This window comes from Pangasianodon hypophthalmus, chromosome 28 (genome assembly GCF_027358585.1).
Source record: "Pangasianodon hypophthalmus isolate fPanHyp1 chromosome 28, fPanHyp1.pri, whole genome shotgun sequence".
Taxonomy (NCBI): domain Eukaryota; kingdom Metazoa; phylum Chordata; class Actinopteri; order Siluriformes; family Pangasiidae; genus Pangasianodon; species Pangasianodon hypophthalmus.
The window spans coordinates 3,318,261-3,331,178 of record NC_069737.1 but is presented as its reverse complement, the minus strand read 5'-3'; the positions used below and the strand labels follow the sequence as shown (position 1 = coordinate 3,331,178).

The following is a 12,918-nucleotide window of genomic DNA, read 5'->3' as shown; positions in this document are numbered from 1 at the left end:
TCCTTTCCACCACTTCGCAGTGGCTTTTAGACATAATTTGGTGCTTCACACAGAGTGCCTGTAATAGGTAGTTCCAGGCCCACTTTGCATGATGATCTACAACCTTAGTAGCTTTAGCGTGATGTACATACATCAATCCTTTTGACACAATGCTTCTACCATTCACTCAGGGTGCTGAATCAATCCTGATGCTTGTACCAACCATTCAGGTACCTGACTCAGACTCCATTCTTGTACCATCCACTCAAGTACCTGACACAGTCTCAATACTTTTATCATCCATCCAGGTACTTCATGCTTTCAAGCTTGTACCATCCACTCAAGTAACTGACTCAGTCTCAATGCTTGTACCATCCATTCAGGTACCTGACCCACTTGACTCGGATCCCTGACTCAGGCTCAGTACTTATAATATTAACTCAGGAATCTGCCTTAGACTTCATGTTTGAGCCCTTCATCCAGGTATCTGACTCTGATTTGATGCTTTTTGATCCATTCTTGTACCTAACTCAAACTTGTTTCTTGTACACATTCAGCAGCCTGACACACTTGAATCTTGTACCATCCATACAGGTACCTGACAGAGACTTGATGCTTCCACCACCAATTCAGGGACCTAACTTAGACTTGATGCTTGTACCATCAAGTCTAAGGTACGAGGTCTCTGACTCAGTGTTGATACTTGTACCATTTACTCAGATCCATGATTCAGTCTCAATGCTTATATGATCCATTCTGTTGTCTGACTTGAGCTTGATGCTTGCACCATCCATACAGGTGCCTGAATCAGACTTGATGCTTCTACCACCCATTCAGGGACCTGACTCAAATTTGATGCTTACACCATCCATACAGGTTCTTGACTCAATGTTGGTGCTTGCACCATCCATACAGGATCCCGACACAACACTGATGCTTGCGCCATCCATACAGGTTACTGACTCAGACTTAATGTTTGTACAATCTCCTTAGGTCTCTGACTCAGTCTGTATACTTATACAATTCACTCAGATCCCTGACTCAGTCTCAAAGCTTGTACCATCCATTTCGGTACCTGAATCAGACTTGATGCTTCTACCAACCATTCGGGGGGTCCTGACACACTTGATGTTTGTTCAATCTACTTGGGTCCCTGGCTCAGTCTTGATACCTATACCATTCAGTCAGATGTCTGCCTCAGGCTCGATGCTCTTTCCATTTACTTAGGTACCTGACTCAATTCTGATGCTTGTACCAACCATTCAAAATTAATGCAACAGAAATTCCCTGAGCTTAAAACAGATTCCAAGCACAGTCAGAGCCACATCTCCATACAGAGGACGTCTCAATTTTGTACAGTATCTGGGGAGAACTGTGTTCTGCACTCTTACCACTGTAAGCAGACTGTCCCTCGGTCTACTTAATTATATACAGCACTTTGCAACCTTCTGTCACAAGCTGCATATCTGCTTGCAGGCAGCTATCTCACTGGACCCCAGGATGCTACTCAAAGGGGAGTTAATAATCAGTGATGTAAGGAACAAGATAATTAAAATATTCTGCTTTTCCTGTAGCCTTGTCTATAATGTACCTTCACCTGAAGATGCTGCATGTGTATATATCACTAAGGATGGTGATGTTGCATGTGTATATCATGAGTACTTTGAATATGTTGCAGTGCTGATCATTAGTGATCACTAATAAAATGCCCCTCTGTACTCCATCAACTGATTTATAACTGAAATAGGTTTTCAGCTCTCTATTAGGTAATGTTCTGAATATTAGGTAATGTTCTGAATTGAAATTCTTAAATTTGGTCATGCTAAAGAAGTGCAATATTGACAACCCCATTTTTTAGTAATTAGACCAAAAGACCAATTTCTAACATTCTTATCTGCAAAAATAATTGAGAAGGTAGTAAAGGTCATCTTAACAGAAATAACATTTCGGAATAAAATTGAAATCTTTTTGAACTTTCCATAGCATTGAAATGGCACCAGTTTTAAATGACATAAGCATTAATATGGTAAACTGTATATCTTGGATTTCAGCTGTGCTGCAAAGTTAATCTACAATGAGATTCTCTCTGACTGGTTGAAAAACTGAGGTTGCCTTTCTCATCTCATCCACACTAGCAAGCATTCATTTTCTACATATGTGAATGACATTCTTTTTTTTCCCTCTTTTGGCTGCTCCCGTTTGGGGTCACCACAGTGGGTGACCCATCCCCATATTTGATTCTGGCACAAGTTTTATGCCAGATGCCCTTCCTGATGTAGCTCTCCCCATTTTCCGAGCTTGGGACTGGCACTGAGAGTGCACTGGCTCGTGCAACCCTCCAGTGGTTGGGGTTGGTTCCCTGACCGGGAACATATGTGAATGACATATGAGCCACAATTTCAGTGTTAGTAGCTTGAGACAAAATGACAGCACGACAACTGGCATTTGACTTGAGATTCTATGCAAATTCGGTATAGTAAAGCAAAAAATGGTACATGGTAAAGCGACAAATCCAAACGTATGGATTGAATGATTCCCTGGACCAATCCTATCTTCTGACATTTGTTTAGTTCCTCACTCGCAACCGGGGTTTAATCCTATCCTGTCATTTATGACCTCACATATGTAGAGACATGTATAGAAACATTACAAATAAAAATAAAGCTTGGAAGAAAGTGGCAGAACGTCACTGGTGCCTCTGGTAAGTGGATGTAGCTAGTATGTTTAGCTTGATTTACTTATCCTCCAACAAAGCTAGTACAAATCCAAGCATGTAACGTAAATTATATAACCAACTTTCACACTAGTGCATTACTTAATTTGTGTTTAACTAGTCAGCTTTAGAGGTTATAGACATAAGTACTACTGTTTCTCATTGGAACTATAGCTATTGTAATTAAGAAAAGTTTTGAATGAAATTTGTTTTCATTAGTATGCCAAAGACACACAAACACATCTTTGCTTAGTTGGATAAGCTGAATTTTCCCTTAAGATTGCTTTTAAGTATTCCTTAAAGGTAATTTTGTGCTGCACAAGAAACCTTTAAGTGGTACCTGAGGGTGTCCTTAAATGAAACTCTTAAATATATATATAAAAAAAATCCCCCTAAGTAATCACTTAAAAACTGTTAAGTGTTGTATAAAATGCCTCAACCTTCATTTCCCTTAGGATAAACTAAGGTGAAGATAACTTTACCTTAAAATTATTAGGAAACTTGAAATGTCTTTTTGGAGTGTTTTTGGAGGTGTTTGAAGAAGAGGATTTTATCTAAGCAAGTTTTTACTATAAAGAAAACCCTCTAGACCATCCAAGAGTAAAGGTTTGATCCTCTTTCAATATACAAAATTGTTGTCGAGTTGGAAGACACATAACATAATCGCACTTTCCCTTCTGTGTTACAGCTCCCCATAGCTTTTTATAACTGGAAGTTTTCAGTCCATTGTGGGAGATATTTTTCATGTTCACAAATTCTCTGTCTGTGTCGAGCTGTCACCTGGGTAGCAGATGCTCTTTCCCAGCGGTTGTATAAAATCATTAACTTTCCAACACAGCAGGAATTTACACCAGCACAAGGATAAGGGATAACATTTCACTGGCTCTTAAATCCCTTCATTAACTGCTGCAGCGTTTTGATTTGATTTTAAGACTCTGTTTTCATTAATATGTAAAATATGAATGGCTTGCCCTTCTATATATTAGTCAAAGGATAGTTAGAAACGTGTGTTCCCCAAGTTCAGTAAGATCATCCGATATCAATGTGCTGATCGTTTCAAGCCCAGTCATCTTCTAGTTACCAACAAACTGGCGATACTCTTAGCACATCTAAAATGATGTTTAAAACACATTTGTTTAATATTTCATTGAATTTGATTTCGTTTTAACTTAGTTTCTTTTATTTTATTGCAATCTGTACTGAAGTGTGACTCTGGTTCTGGTTTGCCTGTTCCTCTGTCAGTAAATACCCATGCACTCCTTCGGGAGCGACAGACTGGTTCACTCCTTCGGTAGACCCCTCCATCCTCGAAATCTTTAAGAATGGAAACTGGAGCATGCAGAATCCATCTCCGGATTGCCAGTGCAGCACTCCCCAACACAGCATCATGCTGCCAGCCTGCCCTCCTGGTGCTGGAGGATTACCACCACCCCAGGTTAGTTACAATCTGGCAACCTGAGTTTTTAGCAAAAAGAGGAATGAAATTCAACTCTCTGTAGTGAAATTGTAACACCACTGAATTGAAATTGATCTTTAGAATGTTGGTAGTTGATGGATATATGCACTAGTGTTTCTTTCAGATGGTTGTTTTTGGTGTTTAATTGTGACTGTTGCTGTAGGATGATCAGTGTTGATGTTTTGTGGCAATTTCATGGTAATTGTTGGGCTGCTCTCTTCTGAGCCTTAATGGTTAGCACCTTTGCCTCACACCTCCAGGGATGGGGGTTTGATTCCCGCCTCTGCCCTTTGTGTGCGTGGAGTCTCCCCATGCTTTGGGGGTTTCCTCCAGGTACTCTGGTTTCCTCCCCCAGTCCAATGCAAAATATGCGTTGTAGGCTAATTGGCATCTTTAAATTGTCCACAGCAAGTGAATGTGTGTGATTGTGCCCTGTGATGGCTTGGCACTCCGTCCAGGGGGTATCTTGTGCCCCGAGTCCCCTGGGATAGGCTCCAGGCTCCCTGCCACCCTGTGTAGGACAAGCAGTGCAGATAATGGATGGATATTTATATCGCAGTGCTGTTAATTGCTCGAATCTGATTCGGCTCAGATATTATCCTTTTTGTAGTAAGAACTATCACAGAGGCTTGCGTAGCAGGCGATCTACATAAACAAATTTAAAAACTGTGATATGGTGAAGGTTTCTGTAAGGAGATGTTTCTTTAACATTTATGGAATGAGTGTCCAATGTCAGTGATTTTTAACAATCAGGAGGTTTTCCACCACAGCAGAGTCTTCAGGACAGAGGACTACTCAGTGGTTTCTTTGTTTTGTCTAATTACCTTCAAGCGAGAGGAAAATGAAAGGCTGGTGAGGGAATGACTGTTTATAGTTGTTATATCATAAGTGACTTGTCCCTCAGACATCCCACAACCTTAAATGTAAATATAAATGGATAAAAAAAGGATGACATGTCATTCATTAGTTAATAAAAATAAGGAACCAAACATTTCAGGACAATCTGTTATGGGGAAAAAAAGCAACTTTTTCCTGTTTATCTCTATGCAGTGATATCACAATGAACTAGACATAGCTTATTTGATTCAGAAGCTGTCAAAACACATCACTGCAGGATCCCAGTCCCAAAGAACACCTCTATAGAGTTTAGTTCCAAGCCAAAGCACTTTATTCATCACTAATCTTACACAACTGCCCCAGATGATCAAGACACTGGCTAAATGGATTAGTGGAGATTTAAAGAGTTGGTAAAATCTCCTGTACCAAGCATGCGGAATGGACAAACAAAAAGCCCAAACTCTAGTTTAGAATGCTAATGTAACATATGATGTTTTTTCACTTAAACTATTAAGATGATTGGCTAAAGCCTTCAGAGACCCATGTGCTTAGCCGCTGTATTATTTTATTCATTCATGCAAAAAGGTCTTGACAGGAAATGTTTACGTCATTTGTTTTCCGTCACTGGAAAATATGTCACTTCGGACCAGACAATTTGTTTCGCTTATAATCAGTCTAAAATGAAGCACAGCAACATATCTGGGTGCACATGATGAGTCAGGGTCCACAGAACCCTCTCTTTGAATTACGCCGATATCATCTCATGGTAACTTGAACACAGAACATCACACAGAATTTTCCACACGGTTCAAGTCAACGGCAGCACGACAGGATTCTGTCAAGATTTTAAAAATACACAGTGACAGATCTGTCAGCTGGAAGCGCATGCTGAGCAGCCTGTAAACCTTTAGCTGCATTAGAATTGCTATGCTAATGACATCTCAAGTGTAAATGCAGTGAAGTTTCCTCTCTCACTCCAAACTCCAGTTTATTTTTGCTTTGTTGCTTTGGTGCAAGGGAGGAGGATGTACGACTGAGTGCATACACACACACACACACACACACACACACACACACACACACACAGAGAGAGAGTGAGTGTTGACCCAGTTTGCGAGCCTAGTCTTAACTCAAGTCATTGCTCTATGACGAAAGAATCTCATACCAAAACGGGAGTGAATTAAATGCTCAGCGGTTAAGGTTCTGCACTAGTGATTGAGTTATGAGTTCAAATCCCAGGACTGCCAGAGCACCACTGTTGGGTACTTGAGCAAGACCCCTTAAACCTCAACTGCTTAAGTCTGCTCTTGCATAAGTTGCTATTGGTTTCTGCCACATAAAAAAATGCTGCACTCCTCTATCACCATCTGGCCAGGACTGAATAAAGCCGTCTTTCTTATGCCTCATGAGCATTACTGCAGATTTAATTAAGCCACGCACACACACACACACACACACACACACACACACACATGCAAAAAAAAGATTTGATTGTGGTTTGATTGCTAGGCACATGCTTATGCTAATTCAAATGATCTTGTGCTCAATAAATAATGCCTGCTCGTTTGATCAGCTTTCGCTTATTTTGATTACAGTTAATTGTCTGAGAGTGTTAGGACTCCAATTATGCCGCTCATTTAGAGGAGCCGCTTGGGTCATTTTAAGATGTTAAGATCCATATAAAAGCTTTGGTTTATTCACTAAGGTATGAATTTATTCTGGTAGAAGGAGGGTGAATAATGAATGAGGATAGTCATGTGCAGTTCATGTGCAGTTCAATATAATTCAATCGGCACAACATTGGTCATCTGAAAGGAGCGTGATTAGATAAATTTGGATGGTATGGGGACAGGTGTCTTTTATGGTTTCTTATTTTGGACAATTCTTAAACAGGAACTATATATCCTCCTCAACAAATGGCATTCATTCATTTTCAGTAACCAATTTATCGTGGTCACAGTGGATCTGGAGCCTATCCAAGGGACACTGGGCGCAAGTCAGAAATACACTCTGGATGAGACTCCAGTCCATCAAAGGGCACCATGCACACATAGAGTCACACAATCATTCACACCTAAGGGCAATTTAGGGTCACCAATTTATCTTCACCTCTTTGGGAGGTGGGAGAACATGGAGGAAACCCACACAGACACAGGGAGGACCTGTGAAACTCCATGCAGGCAGTAACCTGAGCTGTCCCTCAATGTGTGCAGTAATAGAAGTCTGTTCATTGTAATATCTACACTCATTCACAAACTACAGACACTTTAGATATGCTAATCAGCCTACAACACATGTCTTTGGACTGGGGGTGAGGAAACCAGAGTACCCGGAGGGAACCCCCAAAGCACAGGGAGAACATGCAAACTCCACACACACAGGGAGGAGGCAGGAATTGACCCTCCAGCCCTGGAGGTGCAAGGCAAATGTGCTAGCCACTAAGCCACCGTGCCCCCATCATCATACTACACTTTACCATAAATGTTTGGAATAAAACAATGCCTTGACAATTCTGCTAAACAAAGAATGGGAAATATTTTAACATTTGGAACAATATATCTGTGAATTAAAGTAATATAAAAATCATAAATCAGCATATTGATAAAAGTTTAATCCTGAACTCTGTGCGGCATTTTGCATTTTGTCACATTTTCTACCTCCCAAAACCATGCCAGATGGTGGATTGGTGACTCCAAAATTCCCCTAGGTGTGAACAAACACTCTGTGATTGACTGGGGTCCCATCCAGAATGAAGTTCCACTTCATTCCCAGTGTTCATGGGATAGGCTCCAGATCCACCATGAGCAATGACCAGGATAAAGCATGTACTGAAGATGAATGAATGCATGAACATAGCTAAATAAGGGATCATAGGGATATGAGTTGGAAAAGAAAGCATACATGCTGCTCAGGTTTGTTAATTAACTCCTAATGTCCATGGCAACACTGGCAGAATATACCTTCTCTACCCTGGAAGATTAATTGTTGCATGCACGTTTGCATTAATCATCAATAAACAATTCAAAATTATTGTGAATTAGCAAGCTTCCAACCGTCACATACACATCTGAAACACTGTCAGACTAGAGGAGTCTGTTATAAGCCTCATCAAAACATATATTTCATCACAGACTCCATGCTGTCTAGATGGACTGACAGAGAATGAATATTGCAATGTAATGAGTGAACTGAGAGCAGATTGAAACAGAGGCAATATTCATTTTCCACCGTGTCTGTTCACACAGAATCAGAACCAATTTTCCAATCTCATGCTATTAACGTTGCTCTAGGGTGACAGTGTGTGCTCAAGTTTGCCGAGTGTGGCAGAATAGCAGCAGTGATGCATGTGAACACAAAGGGGCGCGGATGATCTTAATTATAACAACAGAAAACCAATCAACACCTCTTGCTCATATGCATATATGAATCTCATTAATCAACTCGAAGGACAACTGAGTCAACAAAGTAAAGTTTTAAGCTGCTTACAGAGTGAATGTGTGTGTATGTGCACAGTAAGGGTGATGAGCCTCTTACTGATCTGTTAATTGCCAATTATGACCCTCTCTCCATCACCCTCTGTGCAAATTAGCAATTAAATGATGAGACAATGTATGTGTCGTCTCCTGGGTTTAACATCTCCGCTGCACTTTAGCTGTCTGGGTTTGTGTTCCTTTTGTATTTGTCTTCAGGAGCAGAGCAATGGGGGTGAGCCTAAATGTATAATCAGCATGTGACACTAAAAATTGTCTGTCCGTCTAATTTTATCTCTCTGTCTCTTCCCATAGAAAACACAGAATACCACAGACACCCTGCAGGACCTCACCGGTCGAAATATGACTGACTTCTTGCTCAAGACCTATGCAAAGTCTGGAAAAATACGGTATTAGCATATTATGACCCCATCACCAACCATCCCAGCATCTACTGTATAACACAAACTTAAATCCCTGCAGGCCACATCAGCATCCTTACACTGTCCCTGGTCCCCATTCTCTCACATCTTGGCCCCCATTTCTAGATGCTCTATCCCCACTCCATCTCCATTTCCGTCCCATCCCTGAAGACCCCATCTCCAAGCGCATTGCATTCAGGCAGGCCATATCAATCACCCTACCCCATCCCCACAGGCTCTATCACCGTCCCTACCCTGTCCCTGCAGGCACTGTCTACACTATATGGCCAAAAGTATGTGGATACCTGACTATCAAACCTAGATGGGGGCCTTCCCCAAATTGTTGTCACAAAGTTGTTGTGGAAGAATGCTAGTGGCCTGCACAAGGCCCTGACGTCAACCTCACTAATGCACTTGTGGATGAATGGGCACAAATCTTTAGAGCCACGTTCCAAATTCAAGTAAAACGCCTTCCCAAAAGACTGGAGAATATTATAACAGCAAACGGGGCATTAAATGTAGAATAGGATGTTCAGGTGTTATGTGTCCACATACTCTTTGCCATATAGTGTATCTCTGTCCCTACCCCATCAGTGTGGGCTCCATGTCTGTCCCCATCCCATCATCGCAGGCTAAATCTCTGTCCCAACTCCATCATCACTGGCTCAAAATCTAATCCTTAGCCATCCCTGCAGGTTCCTTCTCTGTCCCTACCCCGTCATCACAGGCTCCAGCTCTGTCTCTTCCCCATCCCTGCAGGTTTCTTCTCGGGCCATACCCCCATCCCTGCAGTCTCCATCCCCTGTACTCTCTGTTCTGCCCCCCTCAGGCCCCATTTCAATCTCTACCCATCATCTGAAGACTCCATTTCTGCCCAGTCTCTATCACATCCACGTAGGCCCCTTCTCAGTCTCCACCTCATACAGTCACTGTGTGCATCCAGTTTCCACCCCATTACTGCAGGGACCATCTCCTTCCCTACATCATGCCAAGAATCCCGATCTCCATCTCCACTACATCACTGCAGTCTCCATCTCTGGGAAGTGTCACATACTCTGTTGCAACTTATTGTCCAGAAATACAAAGCCAAATATAAGCAGGGACAAAATTATGCTTAATATTCCATTCTAGGAAGTTACTGAGAATAGCGAACAGATCACATTTGCATTTAGGTTTTTACACTATATAGCTATTTAAGGGAAGATAGATTGGTAAGTGGACCAATTTGTGGAATCATGAACTAGAACAGCACCCTTCCTATCTTTCACTATTTTTTATTTTGAATATTTTATGAATAAAATGACATGGGACATCATACAAATAAGATTGATATTTGGTCAGTTCAGGGCAATAAAATCACCTCTTTTCAGGTATGGAGGGATCTCAGTTGGAGCTATAAACTCTCAGGTCACACTCAATGAATCCGAGATCACTGCACTTGTTTCAGACCTCAAGACTCTCTTCAACTCATCACAGGTGAGGTATCAGATCCAAATATCAGACAAACCCAAGACTCCTCTCTACTCTCTGCAGAGAATGTTGGTATCTGATGTTGGTATTATTAAAATGTGAAAATGTGGGATTGTTGTACAACTAATTATTTTGTCTTTCTGGAAGCAAGTTTTATAAGATCTAGGGAATATCCACCTGTATGGTCAAAAATATCAATATCCAGGCTATGTATCTTCCTTCCTTCCTTCCTTCCTGTAACAGACATTGTTACAGAAGCAAAATGCATATCTTAGTAGTTCTCCCAAAAGCACTTTCTTTATAATCTGCGATCATCGTGTGGCATAAATTAGAGATAAATGCGTTTTGACACTAATCGAATCTACAGTTTGAGGCAGCCAGTGTGTCTTGAGGCTCTTCAGCCAGAGGTCACTGACTATGTTTATGAGTTATGTATTATTCATAGGCATGTAAAAGTAAGAGCACCTAGATCTGACTGATTTGTGATGTCCTGTCACACACTGCACCAGCTCATGTTCATGCACCACACCTAGCTCCAAGTGTTCCTAGCATTAGCATTTAAATCACATGTAGCTCTGTGTGTGTGTGTGTGTGTGTTCAGACAACTAATGATATTAACCTCTCCTGGTGTCTGTCTCTCTCTATTGTCTCTCTCCCAGAACAACATAACTGAGAAGTTCCTCCAGGACTTGGAGATATTACTGGTAGATTTGGGAACGAAAGACAATGTAAAAGTAAGGAATATCTTCTCCTCCTGTTTTTCCTCTGTGTGGGCATAGTTAAACACTTCAGTAGGCCTTTACTGCTTTAGCCTTCTCAGTGTTTTTAGCCTAACTCACTGCAAATGTGTCACTTTCCTTTCTGGAGATTGTAATATGTTCTGAAAATCACTTAAGAGGGTTGAGCATCCAACACACACAAACATACAAACACACACACACACTCACCGTGGGTGTGTGATGTAGCATTAGAGCGTAGTGGGAGGTCGTGCAGAGCAGACAGAGCAGCACTAATTAGAGCTGTAATGCCAGTGGGGGCTGTGTTCTTCTCTCCCTCCATCCCTCAGTTTGTCTGGTCAATTAGATGCTTGTTTCTTTTTCTCCGCTTTCACACTGACTGCAGATAATGAGAGAAACACTGAGAGCATTATGGGCAATTTAGTCTTAATGATGAGTAAAGAAGCTCGGAATATTAATTACTATTGATTGTCTTCCTCTTTTCACCCTGTGTATGTGTGTTTGTGTGTGTTAGGTGTGGTTCTACAACCAGGGATGGCATGCAATAGTATCATTCCTGAATGTGGCCACTAATGCCATCCTCAGAGGGAATCTTCCAGCTGGAGTCCAGCCCAAACTTTATGGCATCTCAGCCTTTAACCATCCGCTCAACCTCACCAAAGAGCAGCTCACCACCACATTGTGAGTATTCAGCCAATCAGGGCCTTTCATATATTGTTATATAAATGTAATCTCTGTTAATGTTCAGCCAATCAGCAGCTCTCTAATATCTCTCAGTGAATGTTTAGTTGGCTGTGAGTGTTCAGCCAATCAGGGGCCCTAATATAGTTCTCTGTGACTGGTAAGCTAATCAGAATCTCTGATTTATCAATCTTGTGACTGTTTGACCAATCAGAAGCCACGTAGTGAGTGTTTAGCCAATCGAGGGCTCCTATATATTATTGTGTTATTGTTCAGGCAATCTGCATTTACTATATATTACTCTTTCAGTGTTAAGTCATGCAGGCTCTGTGATATGACTGTACAGCCAATCAGGGGTCTTGTATGTCATTCTGTGTGGTTTGAGCCAATCAGATGTACTGATCTTTAAATCAGCGCTGTCATATATTGCTCTATGAGTATTCAGCTAATCAGAAGCTCTCATATATCCTATCATTCTGAGGCTTATGCAACGAGCAGCTTTCATTATCACCAAATTAGCAGGTTTTATATGAATCTGTGGACTTTTGCCTTCTTCAGAAAGTGTTTACACAATCCTGACCCCTCATGCTCTGCAGTGTGAATATTTATCAAATCAGGAGCTCTCGACTAGCACTGTGTATGAGCGTTCATCCAAACAGCAGCTCTTATGTGATTATTTATGAGTGTTCAGCCCAACAGATGCTCTAGCTCATATGCTGCATTATGAGCATGCAATCAGTGCTCAGTAACTTCTCGTTCCTTGCTCTCGCACATGACATTGTATGTGAGTGCGCGTGTGTATATTCCACACTGGTTATTAGTTCATTAATGGCTCCTGTTCTTTGCCCGATGTTCAAGGTTACCTCATTGGTACCTAAATAAAGACGTCTGGCTGTAGAGCATATTAAAGTGTATTAAACCATAACACAGTCGTGTGGCCTGATTGTGTCCGGCTTTTTATGATAAATGCAGTTCCGCATTAGTACAGGGAGCTTATTTAATATAGTTATACCCCTCTAGGTAGTGTCTGTGCTGGTGTGTGTGTGTGTGTGTGTGTGTGTGTGTGCATGTGTGTGCGTATGTGTGCGTGTGCCTGCTCTCACGCTTAATTGAACCCACCTTGCGAGGGTGTGTTGATGCCGCTGTGTTGTGA

At 41.5% G+C, this 12,918-nt stretch overlaps 1 protein-coding gene across 4 annotated transcripts in view; it reads left to right on the top strand.

Annotated features, from left to right (window-relative positions):
• Positions 1-12,918, top strand: part of LOC113545719 (phospholipid-transporting ATPase ABCA1) — a 148,509-nt gene that overhangs the window by 99,205 nt on the left and 36,386 nt on the right. For all 4 annotated transcript variants that reach the window (XM_053230879.1, XM_053230878.1, XM_034301178.2 and 1 more), the window contains 5 exons: positions 3,935-4,127; positions 8,771-8,865; positions 10,248-10,353; positions 11,007-11,081; positions 11,599-11,765. In XM_053230879.1, coding sequence (XP_053086854.1) covers positions 3,935-4,127; positions 8,771-8,865; positions 10,248-10,353; positions 11,007-11,081; positions 11,599-11,765 — 636 coding nt within the window. The remainder of the gene's footprint in view (positions 1-3,934; positions 4,128-8,770; positions 8,866-10,247; positions 10,354-11,006; positions 11,082-11,598; positions 11,766-12,918) is intronic.